Source organism: Erpetoichthys calabaricus, chromosome 18, assembly GCF_900747795.2.
Source record: "Erpetoichthys calabaricus chromosome 18, fErpCal1.3, whole genome shotgun sequence".
NCBI classification, from domain to species: Eukaryota; Metazoa; Chordata; class Cladistia; order Polypteriformes; family Polypteridae; genus Erpetoichthys; species Erpetoichthys calabaricus.
Window position 1 is genome coordinate 30,333,188 of NC_041411.2, and position 13,549 is coordinate 30,346,736.

Below are 13,549 nucleotides of genomic sequence, written 5' to 3' on the forward strand. Positions count from 1 at the left end.
TTATGGAGGCTAAACTTCTGAGGTGGGAACTTTTTTACTCTTTTATTTCATCCAAAATGAAAACAGCAGAAGTATTTATGGTTATTATGAAGAGACTTCAATGCTAGTCAATCGCAGAGTCTACTCATCTGGACTACCTCGCACATGAGGCCAGTTTATAGTTGTCAGTTAACCTAACCTGCATGACTATGAGGTGTGGGAGGAAAACCTCAGTTCTTGAACAAAAACTGGCGGACATAAAGAAACTGTGCAATGGAGACACTTGTAAGGTCCTATGATACTTCTTAGTCAATCAAGTCTGCTGATGAACAGCATCTGGTGATTTCACCTCTGTGTGGCATCAAATCTCAATCCAGACTCTTCACACTTATGACTCCTAGCTGGTGGAATGAGCTGCCCACCTTTAATCATAATTCTGACTCCCTTAATTTGTTAAAGAAGTGTTTGAAGACTCTTGAAGACTCCTACATAACAGGTTAGATTTTTGTAACTCTGGAAATATAACTAGTTTCTATTTTTGTTCTGAGCTCTTCACTTATGGTGATTTCGTAACCTTATCCTGTAACACTTGTTACCAAACAGTCCCCCAGACTGATGTTTATTGGATTATGTTGACCTCTTATGTTAGTCGCTTTGGATAAAAGTGTGTGCTACGCAAATAAATGTAAATGTAACTCTAGTGATCCGGTGTGAGATGTGAACCCAGCTGGTAGGATCTGTGATGCTGCAGGGCTAACCATTGCACCACCATGCTGCACATCTTGTTATATATGGGTGTACAATATTTGGTTTCAGACAAAGAATGTATGAGAGCACAGCCTGTAACAATTGAATTTTATCCATAGTAAAAATAAACTGTGGATTTGGTAGTCTTGCACGAACTAACCTGGGCAGATTTAAGAGGATATTTGAACTCAAATCAGACATGTCTCTCTATAACGCATAGTATATAACATGTATGTTATGAATATAAACTTGTAAGGTCATTACATATGTAAATAAAATTATGAAGTTCAAGTTAAGAAAGACAACAGAAGCTATTTATTGCTTGTTATTATGAAGATCAGAAATTGGTGATGTTTTATTGTTTTTACTGAAAAAAAGCTGAACTAGCAAACAATATTTTTCTGGAAAACCAGAAGGTATACTGGCGTATGATTTAAAAATGCTAGGCAAGCAAAAAATTGTTAGATCTGTTTTGTATTAGACTCATCGTGGCTAGATGGGATTATAGTAAAGTTCTAAAAGTCGATAGATAGATAGATAGATAGATAGATAGATAGATAGATAGATAGATAGATAGATAGATAGATAGATAGATAGATAGATAGATAGATAGATAGATAGATAGATAGATAGATAGATACTTTATTAATCCCAAGGGGAAATTCACACATATATATAAATTCACAAATATTAAGAAAATAAGCTCTATTCATATAATTCTAAGTATGAAACCTTCATGACAAAATAGGAAGTTGTTTATAAAGCCCAAGAGAAGTTTTAGTTTATTATTAAACCCCACGGCTCCACCCACATAGTAATGAAACCGGACAAACATTTCAAAAATCAATAAAAAAATTTAAAAAATGTCATTCTGGCCCAGTGTCAAATGGTGCCATTGTATCTGATCGTGTTCAGCTCTGACGGGAGAGCGCCCCCACGTAAGCAGAAAAGCATATGTCCATGATACCTCTGGCAATCAGCAGCTTCCCTTTAAAACACACAGAGCTCTGATCTCTCTCTCAAAAACGTCAAACGTTAATCCTTAACAATCTCTAGATGATAATGTCTGTTGAACAAACAGGTATAGCTAGCTAAGCGGAGGCAAGATACGCAACAACACGTGGTGAGAGGTAGAGCGACTCGAACGGAGGCTGGCGCGTGAGTGAGAAGGGCCCTGCCCCCCTCCCCTCGGCCTGCAGCCTCTCTCTCAGATTTGCTCAAATAAATCAGTACTGCAAACAAACTATGATACTTAGTGTGATGAGAGAATGTTCGAGCAAATTATAGAAAAAAACCCGATCTAAATCCGTTAAGTAGTTCTCTCGTGAAAAGCGGACAGACATACAGATGGACATTTTAATTTTATATATAGATATAGATGAAAGCATTAATCAGCATTATGTTCTTTAGTAGAAAGTTTTAGTGTCCTCTTTAAAATGAGTGAGAGCGGTGGTGCACCCTGCGATGGACACCTACCCATGGTAGGTTTCAGCTTTACATTATGATAGGCTCCAAGCCCTGACACCTTGAAATGAATCACGTGGGTCTGATAATGTGCTGACCGATAAATTAAAAATACTCTACCAGACGCTACTGAAATTGAATGCCTTCACATTTTAATAATCAGACAGCTTTGTTTCACTTCTTTCTTCAATACTGACAACTGTTATGTAGGATATTGACATGTACCCTAGGGAATAGCTCATAAACAAAAACTTATACTACAAGCCCCCAGACCTGCGTTTTTATCTGTGGACTTTTTCATGCTTTTAGACATGCTACCACACCATCCTAACCCTTTCACCATTACAGCGAACTTGGTTTACCCAAATGCAGGAAAACAGAAGCGACTCTCTTGTTCTTTTGCCCTTTGGATCATTCATCAAGATCAGCAGCTTGTAGTGCCCCTTACCAGTGACCCTGTAAAAGATATTTTGGATCTGCTACTCTTGGCACTTGAACCCCGCATTCACATTCCCTGACCAACTGTCATGTCGGAGGTCACATAACCTCTCCATGCTAATGTACTTTCTAGCAGAGCTTCAACAGCATACTGTGTGGTCAGTCTTAAACACAACAACTTACAGTATATAAAACACAAAGAACTGGCAATCTGACTATACCTTGTCCTACTCCCCCAATTTCCATCTTGAGTTCTTCTCGTCATTTCACAAACCTCATATTTTAATCAGAAATCCCACTGTCACTGTGAGCTCTGTTTGTAATTTTGCAGCACTCCCCTTAACCAGATTCATTCATTGTGTCTAGAGAATCGAAACCACTCTTCTAACAGCTGCAGGATAAGCACTCAGTTCAAATTATAACATTATAACTTTCTTCAATACCTTCTAAAGGCCAACAATGTGCTTGAATTATAACATAAACCAGTGATGAAATTAAATATTTTTGTAATTGAATAACATTTTTCAAACTATTTATTTAACTTGAACACAAAAGTGGAGTTTAATGGTTGACATCAGCTGTGCTGTTAAGTAGTCTCTTCCTCATGGTGCTAACCGATGGCCTTGAGGTGATTCAGATGGGGCTGGCTGGTTGAGCGGAGGTCCTAAAAAGCTGCAGATTATTTTCTTTAATCATGACCTATTGTATTACATTTCACTCGTCTGATGGCAGCCCACTGTTTTCTGGAATATAACACCCAGTCTTACAACCAACAGTGGAGCTTTCCTTTCGAGGAATAAAAAAACATTGCATGCTTTTCATTATATATATTTTTTTTAAGAAATTGTGAGATATGTTCGGCAAATGGATAATATGCACTGCTTTCTTTGAGGCACAGCTTTCTTTGTTTTGCACAGCTAACACCAAGTGTATTCAAGTGTTTCACACAGTCGGTTTCAATAGTTTTCTTTCTAAAGAATATTCTCTGAATCTTTTGCAAAGGGTCTCATTTTTATAAAGCTTTATAAATAATTTTAAAGGACAGTAACAACATCTTGCATAGTTAAGATTAACTTTCACACAGCCAGCAAAAAAGGTATACTCTGCACAAATGACACAATGTGTCCAACCAAATAATTTTTAAATTTACTCAACACTAGCAGATGGCCACGAAGGGGAAAAATGACTAATACAAAATAAATTCTAATTAATTTATCCTCTAAACTACTTAATCCTGCTTAGGGTTGCAGGGATTTGGAGCCTATGGCTTCATCATCGGCTGTAAGGTAGGAAGCAATCCTGGATGCGGCTGTAGGCCATCACAGGGCACACTCACTCATACGTTCATCAAGCCAATTTAAATTTCACAAAGAACCCAACATCGACATCTTTTGGATTTCAAAAGAAAAATCAAAGTAGTTTGTTCCTCCTTTTTAGTGGACTTTTTAATGGAGTGCACAGCAGGTAGGCTGATTAATAATAGTTTGAGATTAAGACAAAATGATTGCTGAAGAAACAGTCAGTAGCACTTTTATCAAAGCCCAAATGTTACTTAGAGATAATAGTCTAAATTCTTATTACAATTGTAACCAAACTACACCTTCTTGCCTTTACCTTTCCAGGGAAAAAAAACAATCTCCCCAAATCAATCCATTGGCCTTCATTTAATCATTCTTTGAAGTCGCTGCCTAACTAAACCTATTTATTTAGATTTTTCTTCAGTTGCCTTAGTTCAGTTCTATTGTGGATATTGTTTACTGCTTGAACCCAAAATATATCTGTGAGACTGTGTGCAATTATTATCTTATAATGGGAGCACAATGATGTACAAATGTCCTCCCTCGTGGCTAACAACAGGCTACATGGCAACGTTTATTAAAATATTGGTGTCTTTGAGAAAATATTCTAAATAAAAATAACAGTCATGTCTTAAAATGATACAAAATAATGACTGTTAAAATAACATTGATAGAAAATAAGAATCAGGACAATTTAAAATGAGAATTAATCCAATAACAACAATTGCACTAGAAACACTTTGACAGCACAATTCAAGACACATTCTGATGAGATCCTGACCACTTGATGCACATCTTTTTAAAATCTTTATGCTGCCACTGGGCTATTATTTTTCAGCCTCTGCTCATGTTCAACTCCTATGTTAAATATGTCCAACTCTGCTCAAATAAAAAAAAAAATCACTCCTGGGTGCACATAAATCTCAGAAAATGGGTCTGCCTGTCTCAATTATCAGAGTTTCAGGAGATCCGCAAACTACCTCCAACTCAGCAAATATAAAATTGAATTGCCTCCCTTGGCATTACCTGGAAAAAGCATGAAGATCAACTTCCTCTTAATAAACCTGTCTTCCTGTAAAAATATCTCATTTGTCCTCTATGACCAGATTTGGCCTTTGAATCCCACATCCCTACCTCAGTAATGGCTTCATTTTACCGTTTTGAAATCCTTCTCTAATGAGGTGCTGAAGTACCGTATTTCCCCAACGATAGGCCGCGGCTTATACATTAATTTTACAAACCTGCGTATTGGGTGTGCCTTGCTTAAATGGGGCGGCCTATCTAAAAACATTTCAGTCGCCATTCCTCATGCCTTCATTTTGATGGTGTGAGATATGGCCGGCCTTCCATAACCCCAGGCCGCCAGGTGGAGCCCTCCCTGCAGCATGGAGGTGCCCCAAATGCCAGCAGGGAATTATGGACATTGGAGTTTTCCTTTACAGCCCTGCTGGATACTGCGGGGGTCGCTAGAAGGCGCTGCAGGGAGGAGCAGCGACTATTTGCCCTACGCCCCGGAAGTACGTCCGAGTCACATGGACAAGAGGAATGACGTGCTTCCGGGATGAAGAAGAGTTTTTATATGACCCGGAAGTGTTCCTAGTCACATGGACAGAGAGAGCAAAACACTTCTGGGTCAAGGACTATAAAAGGACTGTGGGAGATCCCAGACGTTGAGCTGAGCTGGATGGAAGGGTGGCAACGCATCTGGGAGTGTGGAGGATTATTTATTATAATGATTATTATTGTTTATGAGTATTGTGGAGAGGAGGGTGCTTTGTGCACGTATTTGTCTAAATAAATATTATTATTGGACTTTTACCTGGTGTCTGGCGTTTGATCCGAGGGTTCAAGGGTGCGATAGCGCCCTCTATCTGTCACAATGGCTATTGTTGAAACTATCCGATTGCCCTCACACTGCGTGAGAATCCATTCTTTAAGTCGCTTCTCCAAGTTTGTCCAATTGGCTTTACTTGTACGCCTTGCACGCCTACGTGGCGGAAGCGCGTGAAAAGCTTCCTCATCTTCCCGCAAATTTCTCACTTGTCTTTCATCTTCTTTAAAGTGGCGTCCAGCTGAACAATTGCCATTTTCTTTTGCGAAAGCAATGACCTGGAGCTTAAATTCTGCAGCGTAGGACTTGCGTTGCGGCATGATATTGTTAAGTGCAACATTTTATCAATGTAATTGTTCACGCTCAACTATAATGTCACTTATAGAGTTGAAAAGGCCTACAGGGGCGTGCCAAATTAGATGCTTTTACTTCAGATTGGTAAATTCAGTAACGCTGAGGCTAATAACATGGGGTGGCATATCTTAAGAGTTTTAAAACATAAATGAGCATTTTCTGCGGCTTATAGAATGGGGAGGCCTGTAATGTGGGGCGTCTTATCGTTGGGGAAATACTCTTTGCTATACTCTTGCTCCATTGTAGTTGAAATATGCTGATGTTGTTTGTAACGGTTATCAATAACAATATTTATTTCTATAGCAGGTTTTCATACAAATGATGTAGCTCAAAGTGCTTTACAAAATGAAGAAAGAAAAAATAAGATTAGGCAATACTAAGTAACAAAGAATAAAGTAAGGTCTGATAGCCAGGAGGACAGAACAGGCTATAATACATTCACAATGTTACTGCCAGAGTCCTGACCGAAACAACACGCTGTGATTAAGTTACTCCTCAGTTGGCTTGTTTACACTGATATTAAATCATCTTGGAAACATTAGTACTGAAACACTATTGAGTCCTTTTATTTTGCACTCTTCTTTGAAGTTATGCATTGTACCCATGGTTCATTTTAAAACTAACTTTGAGGTCTGTTGTCACTTTTTTTTTCTACCACCCTTACCTTATAGTGGAATAAAGGCACATTGATTAGCACTACTGTGTCGCACATCAAGCACTCGAAGTTTGAGTACCAAGCTCAGCAATTATCTGTGTGGTTTCTATGCTGTCCTCATGTCTGTGTGGGGTTTTTCTCCATGCACTTTGATTTTTGCCACATTCTTCAGACTTTTGGTTAACTGGCCATTCTAAATTAGCCCTGTGTCTATTTACATGAATGGGTACTGAGATGCACTGGTACCTAATGCCACATGACCCCGATTAGATAATGTGGGTTTGAGAATGTTACTGTGCGTTATATTACTATAGTATACACTGCTTTGAAAGTTTTCAGGACAACTACCATATGTACTCGTGTTTAAGTTCTCCCGCGGATAAGTCGGGGCTTGATTTCACAGTATAATTTCTGGTATTTTATAATGTCGGTTGTATAAGTCAAATGTGGAAAACTCACGCTATTGGTCCAAGAGATTACAATATGCTGACGCCTACCTGAGAGAGTAACCACGGAGCACACTGCCTGTTTTTCTATGTATTGTGCCAACGTGACCACACAGTAATACCCATAATATTCCGAAGTGACATTTGCACTGTTTTGTGTTTTTTGTATCTCACACCCTCGTACACCTTTATCATAAGAGCATCCCTTATTTATGATGGAGCATTCGATCAGAAGAAAATTTGAAGCTGGTTTTAAATTAAAAGTCGTTGAAGCGGTGAAAGCTGCTGCAACAAAATTCGATGTGTCTGAGGAACTGGTGCGAGATTGGAGGAAGCAAGAAAATGTAAAAAAAACAAAAGAATAAGGAAATTTAAGTGTCGTATTTTTGAATGGTCGTATAAATCCGGGTCTGATTTTATGATCGTTTCAAGACCCAACTTATACACAACTTTATACGGTACGTTTGATTTGATGTGTCAGGTACACTTTCAAAGTCCACCTAATAATTGTCATTTCTCCATTTTGTTGTATTTATGCCATACTGATCACTTTAAATCATTGGTTCTTAAACTTTTTTTTTTCACGACCCAATTATTTTGTGTCTTCGCAACCCACAATCACTTCCAGGTGTTGGGGTCTGGGGACTGCAGAGATGTTTTCGTACTGGAACAATGAGGTTTGCTTCAACTGCCGGCAATGACTCATCACAAGGTATTCCACACACCGTTTACAACTCTTTTCCATTCTGTACTACAGTGATTTAGGACTCCACGTGGCCCAAGTTCAGCCATCTCGTGATCCAAAACAGGTCGCAACCAATAGTTTAAGAAACACTGCTTTAAATATTGAGAATTTGTTTGGGATGCGGTATGTTGTCAATGGGAGAACATAAAATAAAGACTGATTTGATTGATTTATTAATCGGGGCACAGAGGTGCAGTGGTTAGTGCTGTTGTTTCACAGTTCTACTAGAGCGAATTTGAACAGAGGCCTGGTCACTGACTGTTTGCAGTTAGCATACCCTCCAAGTACAGTATCTGTGGCAATTTTATGACATCCCAAAAAATGTATGTCAGGTTAATTAGAGGCTGTAAACCCTGTGTGACTGAGTGTGGGTGTGTGTACAAGTGTCCACTTTGATAAAAGAATGCCTGGTCCAGGGGTGGGTCCTGCCTAATGCCCAGTGCTGCCAGGATAGGTCCAAGCCCCTACAGCTTTAAAACTGGAATAATTGTTTAAGAAAATGGATGAATAGCTAAATAATTTCCTGTTTATCAATGCATTTGTCATCAAAAAGAAATATTATTTTTATTAAATTTAAATACTTTTTATAATTGATTCCTGTTTAAATTACTAAATCATTTTAAGATTATACAGGAAGTTGTATCCTATTAGTTGAATTAAAAATATTTTGTTTAGACAAACAGCTGCTTCCCATATCAAGACAGAAGAAGGAATGGTGCTGCAAGACTCCCAATAGTTTTACTGAGTTCCACAGCATAAATTATATCCTGATCAGCCCTAACTTTAAAACCACTGACAGGCGAAGTGAATAACATTGATTATCTTGTTACAATGGTACCTGCCAAGGGGTGGGATATATTAGAACACTCAGTTCTTGACAGTAATGTGTTGGAAGAAAGAAAAATGGGCAAGCAAAAGGATCTGAACAACTCTGATACGAGCCAAAATTGTGATCTGCTGTAGCATAAATTGCTGAAAACTTAATGCTGTCCAGGAAGGAAAGGTGTCAGAACACACAGTGCATCACAGCTTAAAGTGCAGAGAAACAGACCAGTAAAAGTACCCATGCGGACCCCTCGTCAAATTCCAAATGTGCCTGTAATGGACACGTGACCAGCAGAACTGGACCATGGAGGAATGGAAGAAAGTGATCTAATGAATCACTTTTTCTCCTTTAACATCACGTGGATGGCTGGGTGCCTGTGCATTGTCTACTGGGGGAAGAGATGTCAGCAGGATGCACTATGGGAAGAAGACAAGCTTTCAGAGGCAGTGTGATACTCTGGGCAATGCTCTTCTGGTAAAGCCTGGGTTGTGGCATTCATGTGGCTGGGATGTACCACCTATCTAAATACTGTTGCAAAGCACATACACCCCTTCCAGACAATGGTATTCCCTGACGACAGTGGCTTCTTTCAGCAATATAATGTACCCTGCCACACTGTAAGAATAGTTCAGGAATAGTTTGAGGAGCATGACAAAGAGTTCAAGATGTTGACTTGGCCTCCAAATTCCCCAAATCTCAGTCTGGTCAAACATCTGTGAGATGAGCTGGAAAAACAAGTCCAATCCATGGAGGCCCCACCTCACAACTTACAGGACTTAAAAGATCTGCTGCTAAAGTCTTGGTGCCAGATACCACGGGAACCTTCAGAGGTCTTGTGGAGTCCATGTTTTGGCATGAGGATAACCTACACAATATGTGGCAGGTGGTTTTACTGTTGTCGTTGGTCAGTGTATGTCTCTAAGCCAGTACTGGTATGACTTTCTATGGAAAGTGTCCTCGCGTTTCGCATCTTTTGTTGTCCCATCATGCACCCCTTCACTTTTCCTGTTATGTGATAGTATAACAGACTGAGCAAAGTCTAGGATAAACTGTGATCAGCACAAGTGTAAAAGATTTCAAAGATTTACAGCAATTCAAATATTTTGATATTATTGAACTTTCTTTATAGATAAACAGCAGGCCAGAGAAAATATTAACCATGCAAAATAAATTTCTATGTTTTTAAAAAAATGTTTTAGCTTAATAAGAGTAAAAAAAAATATTTGTATTGCAAACAAATGTAGGGAAGGACATGCAATTCAAAATATGTGAGCCTTCCAAGGAAAAGAACTGATTTAATTGGTGGCAATAAAGTCTTTTTATTTATGACTATGCAAACAGAAATAAAAAGTCATATGGTTTTGTCTATAAAACCAATCAAGTGGGGGGCATTCCTGCCATGTCTAAAGAGATAGAAGATCCACGTAGTATCTGACTCGCAAATGTTACATATCTGGTGCTTGCTAGACTAATGTTTAATGTTGTCAGTTCCTTTAGTAAAAATAAACTCACCTTTTGCTGTAAGGTCTGAATACCACCAGCTGTAGAGATTGAACTCCACCAAATATCTAAAAAGAGAATCCATTAAAAACAATGTTTTTGTTGTAGTATTGCCAAGAATAAAAGCAGTATTCTGCATTTATGAGTTCCTTCCCTTTAATTGAAATCTATGGTGGTCTTCTCTTTCCCACCACTAAACACCACAGTAAAAATTCATAAAAAAGTGAAGTTTGTCAATCACTTTCCTTAACCCTGTGCAGCCCCTGTGCTTTCAGTCTGCTTCTCTTTCTTACCTCTCAATGCAGCTCACTTCTAAATGACAGTATGCTGCTTTTTACTTAATCTGCTTATGCCTTGAAGATACATCATATTCACAGCTAACAAATTCAATCTGAATATAAGGTAGAAACAATTAAATTATTTTTAGTATTTGTGTGATGCTTTATTGACTGCATTTCTACTTTTATGATAAAATGAAAACATTGTGTGTGGACGATGCAGGACTTTGGCTTTAAACCTTACTTCTTTTCAGGAGGACATGCAGCAATGGGGCATGGAATGCTACACACGGATAACAGGGCAATGAAAATATGGAAATCTTATACCATAAAAAAAAAAAGAAAAGAGGTAACCACCACTGAAAGAGGTTACGACTACAGTTACTGGGCAATTTTCACCAAATGTAGTGGTTTATATGAAGCCTGGCACAGCACTGTGTTTTGAACTTATCTGAGGTATGTGCTAGGATAAAAACGCATTAGGCTTTGAAAGTCTGTATAACTTATACTTAGGACTGTGGGGGTTCTCAAATTCAGTCATGATTTGCTTTATGTCATTTGCAACAGATGAGATCAAACCTAAATGGGATGTTGTTTTAGGGTCAAAACTGTACGGTTGAATGTATGTCTCTGAACATCGCTACAGAAAAAAAAATCCTAATAATTTATTTTCACGCATTAATAGTCGGAAATCCCCATCGGATAACAAACTTGCTGAGCTAGAGTCATATTGATCTTCAAAATGAGGGAAAATGTGAGAACACTTTCCAACATTAAGACCAAAATGTACATATTTTTATGAAAGTATCTGTGCCAGAGAAGCTGGGTGTGTAGGGAGTAAGGCTGATGCTGGCATCGCTGCTTTCTCAGCCCATAATTTTCGGTAAATGCAGAAGCAGACTTCCTGTGTAACTGAAAAAGAGGAGGCGCACCAGTCATTAACTCATCTTTTTAAATACATGTATGAAAAGCGTCAGCATGCTCAGGCGTCATTGGGATTTCTGTTTTCTGGATAATTACTGTAAAACCGCACATCTAGCTACCAAGATAGTTAAGAACACATTTGGAATCGATGAGCTTTATGGATGGAATATGGGAAGACTTTGAGACCAATTAATAGGGAAAATGTGAATGCTGACAGCAGCCCACCCACGAAGATTTGCCTTTCGGTCACAGCAAAACCAAGTTAAATATAAGTTCATCTTCTGTTACAGATGTTTTGGTGGAATTATTGGCTTATTGTTACTGCACATGATCAGAGCTGCATTCTATCTACCCAATGAGACAGATTGAGGGGTCAATGCTATGGGGCCCATGTCAGCTACTTACATAATAAGTTCAGTCATTATCCACTTTATGGCAGCAAAGAAGGCAAAGTAGGGCTTAAATACAGAGAGGCAAAGAAGAGAAAAGTAAGTGAGGTGAGAAGCAGAGCCAGGTAGAAGTACAACAAGTCACACAGAGCTCTTCCTTATACTTACATCCAGCAAGGTGCTTGCACTGTCACTACTTTCTGCATAGATTTTACAGATGGCTTGGTAATCGTACAGTGTTACCCTGGGAAGAGAGAAGACATGAAGTTTTAAAATAGCATCTTATACAATAAGACAGATATAAGCAATAATGAATAACAATCCATTTCGTCTCCTGGTGCATCAAAATCTAAGGAGTGACAAGCAGACGCCGTGAATCTAAATAGTGGTGAATCGACATTGGTGCTAGAATTCTGCACAAACATGGACTGCTTTGCAAAGGTTAACTTATTAAACTATATGAAAGAATTCCCACTATTTTATAGTTATTAACTTTTTCCTGACATTGTAAGCATTTTTAATTACCAGAATTACGGTTTCAAATGTTTACAAATTTTGTTGTACTTATTGTAAGTATCGCTCATTGCATTGTTCCATGTAAATATGCTTTTGGTGGCCAGAGGAACTAGTGGAAAAACAATTCTCCAAACCAGATGGCCTTTTTCTATTAGGTGGTTTTAGAGCTGTACAATGGCACCTCTTAGGTGATGTCCTGAAGATGACTTCAACCACCAAGGCATCTGTGTTTTGTGTTTGGCACCTTTGTTAATACTGGCTTTCAAGATGTCACCTCAGCTCACCGGTGTCTTCTGATGGATGTCACAAGGGACATATTACAAAAGGCAGAAACATATTTCCTTCTCAGCACAGAGTGGTTATTACACTGGAATGTAGACACTGAAAGATACCACTGTGGTGTTATCGCTCCTCTTTCATGGATCTGCTTTATTCTTTTTTCCAGATATGCATAATGTACTACCGGTTGACCTGGATCATTAGAGTCTGCAGTGACTTGGCAAGTCTCCTTCTGTTATTGTACTTACTTTTTATAGTCAAACAGAGAGCTACTTGATAACAAGAATGCAGTTCATGTTAGGTTGCCTTTATTGTGCAATTCCCCTGGCTTGCCATTTGAGTTTAAGCCGTTATACTGCAAAGCCTGTGCATGTAGGAACCATATTAGTAAGCATATTGTCTTCATTTTTTAAATATCACTGTTCATATCAGTAAATAGTGTTTAAAACACTTGCGTTATGGCAACACATACTGTCAGAGCTGAACATTAAACTACTCAGTGTAAAAAACATCAAATTGATCTTACAAGGCTGAACAAGAAGCTGTAGGTGCTCAACATAATCATAGAAACATTCTCGCTCAAAGTTCCCATGTGTTTACAATTTTCGCAAATATATCCAGGTGAAGCAAGCTATGGGTCATTCACCTCTGCTAATTTAATTTATGAAAAGTGCAATAGGGCAATTGACAGTCAGTGTACTTGTTTGAATTAGTTTATTAATGATATTATTTATTTCCTTTTCTGATAGTCCATCTGGTTGGTGCACAGCCAACTAAACAAAAATAAGAAGACTCTCAGATGGAAGAAAGAAAAAAAAAAACGAGGCTTAGAAGACACGGAGTCAACAGAATTGTGAGCCAAACCAACAAAGAAGACACC

At 38.5% G+C, this 13,549-nt stretch overlaps 1 protein-coding gene across 4 annotated transcripts in view; it reads right to left on the reverse strand.

The window, feature by feature from the left end:
* The window catches only part of cacna2d3a (calcium channel, voltage-dependent, alpha 2/delta subunit 3a), a 624,026-nt gene that overhangs the window by 39,816 nt on the left and 570,661 nt on the right, over positions 1-13,549 (reverse strand). For 3 of the 4 annotated variants that reach the window (XM_051921047.1, XM_051921048.1, XM_051921046.1), the window contains 3 exons: positions 12,043-12,118; positions 11,891-11,943; positions 10,296-10,351 (listed from right to left, as the gene is read on the reverse strand). In XM_051921047.1, the coding sequence (XP_051777007.1) occupies positions 10,296-10,351; positions 11,891-11,943; positions 12,043-12,118 (185 nt within the window). The remainder of the gene's footprint in view (positions 1-10,295; positions 10,352-11,890; positions 11,944-12,042; positions 12,119-13,549) is intronic. The other variant, XR_007933861.1, reaches the window with a different exon arrangement.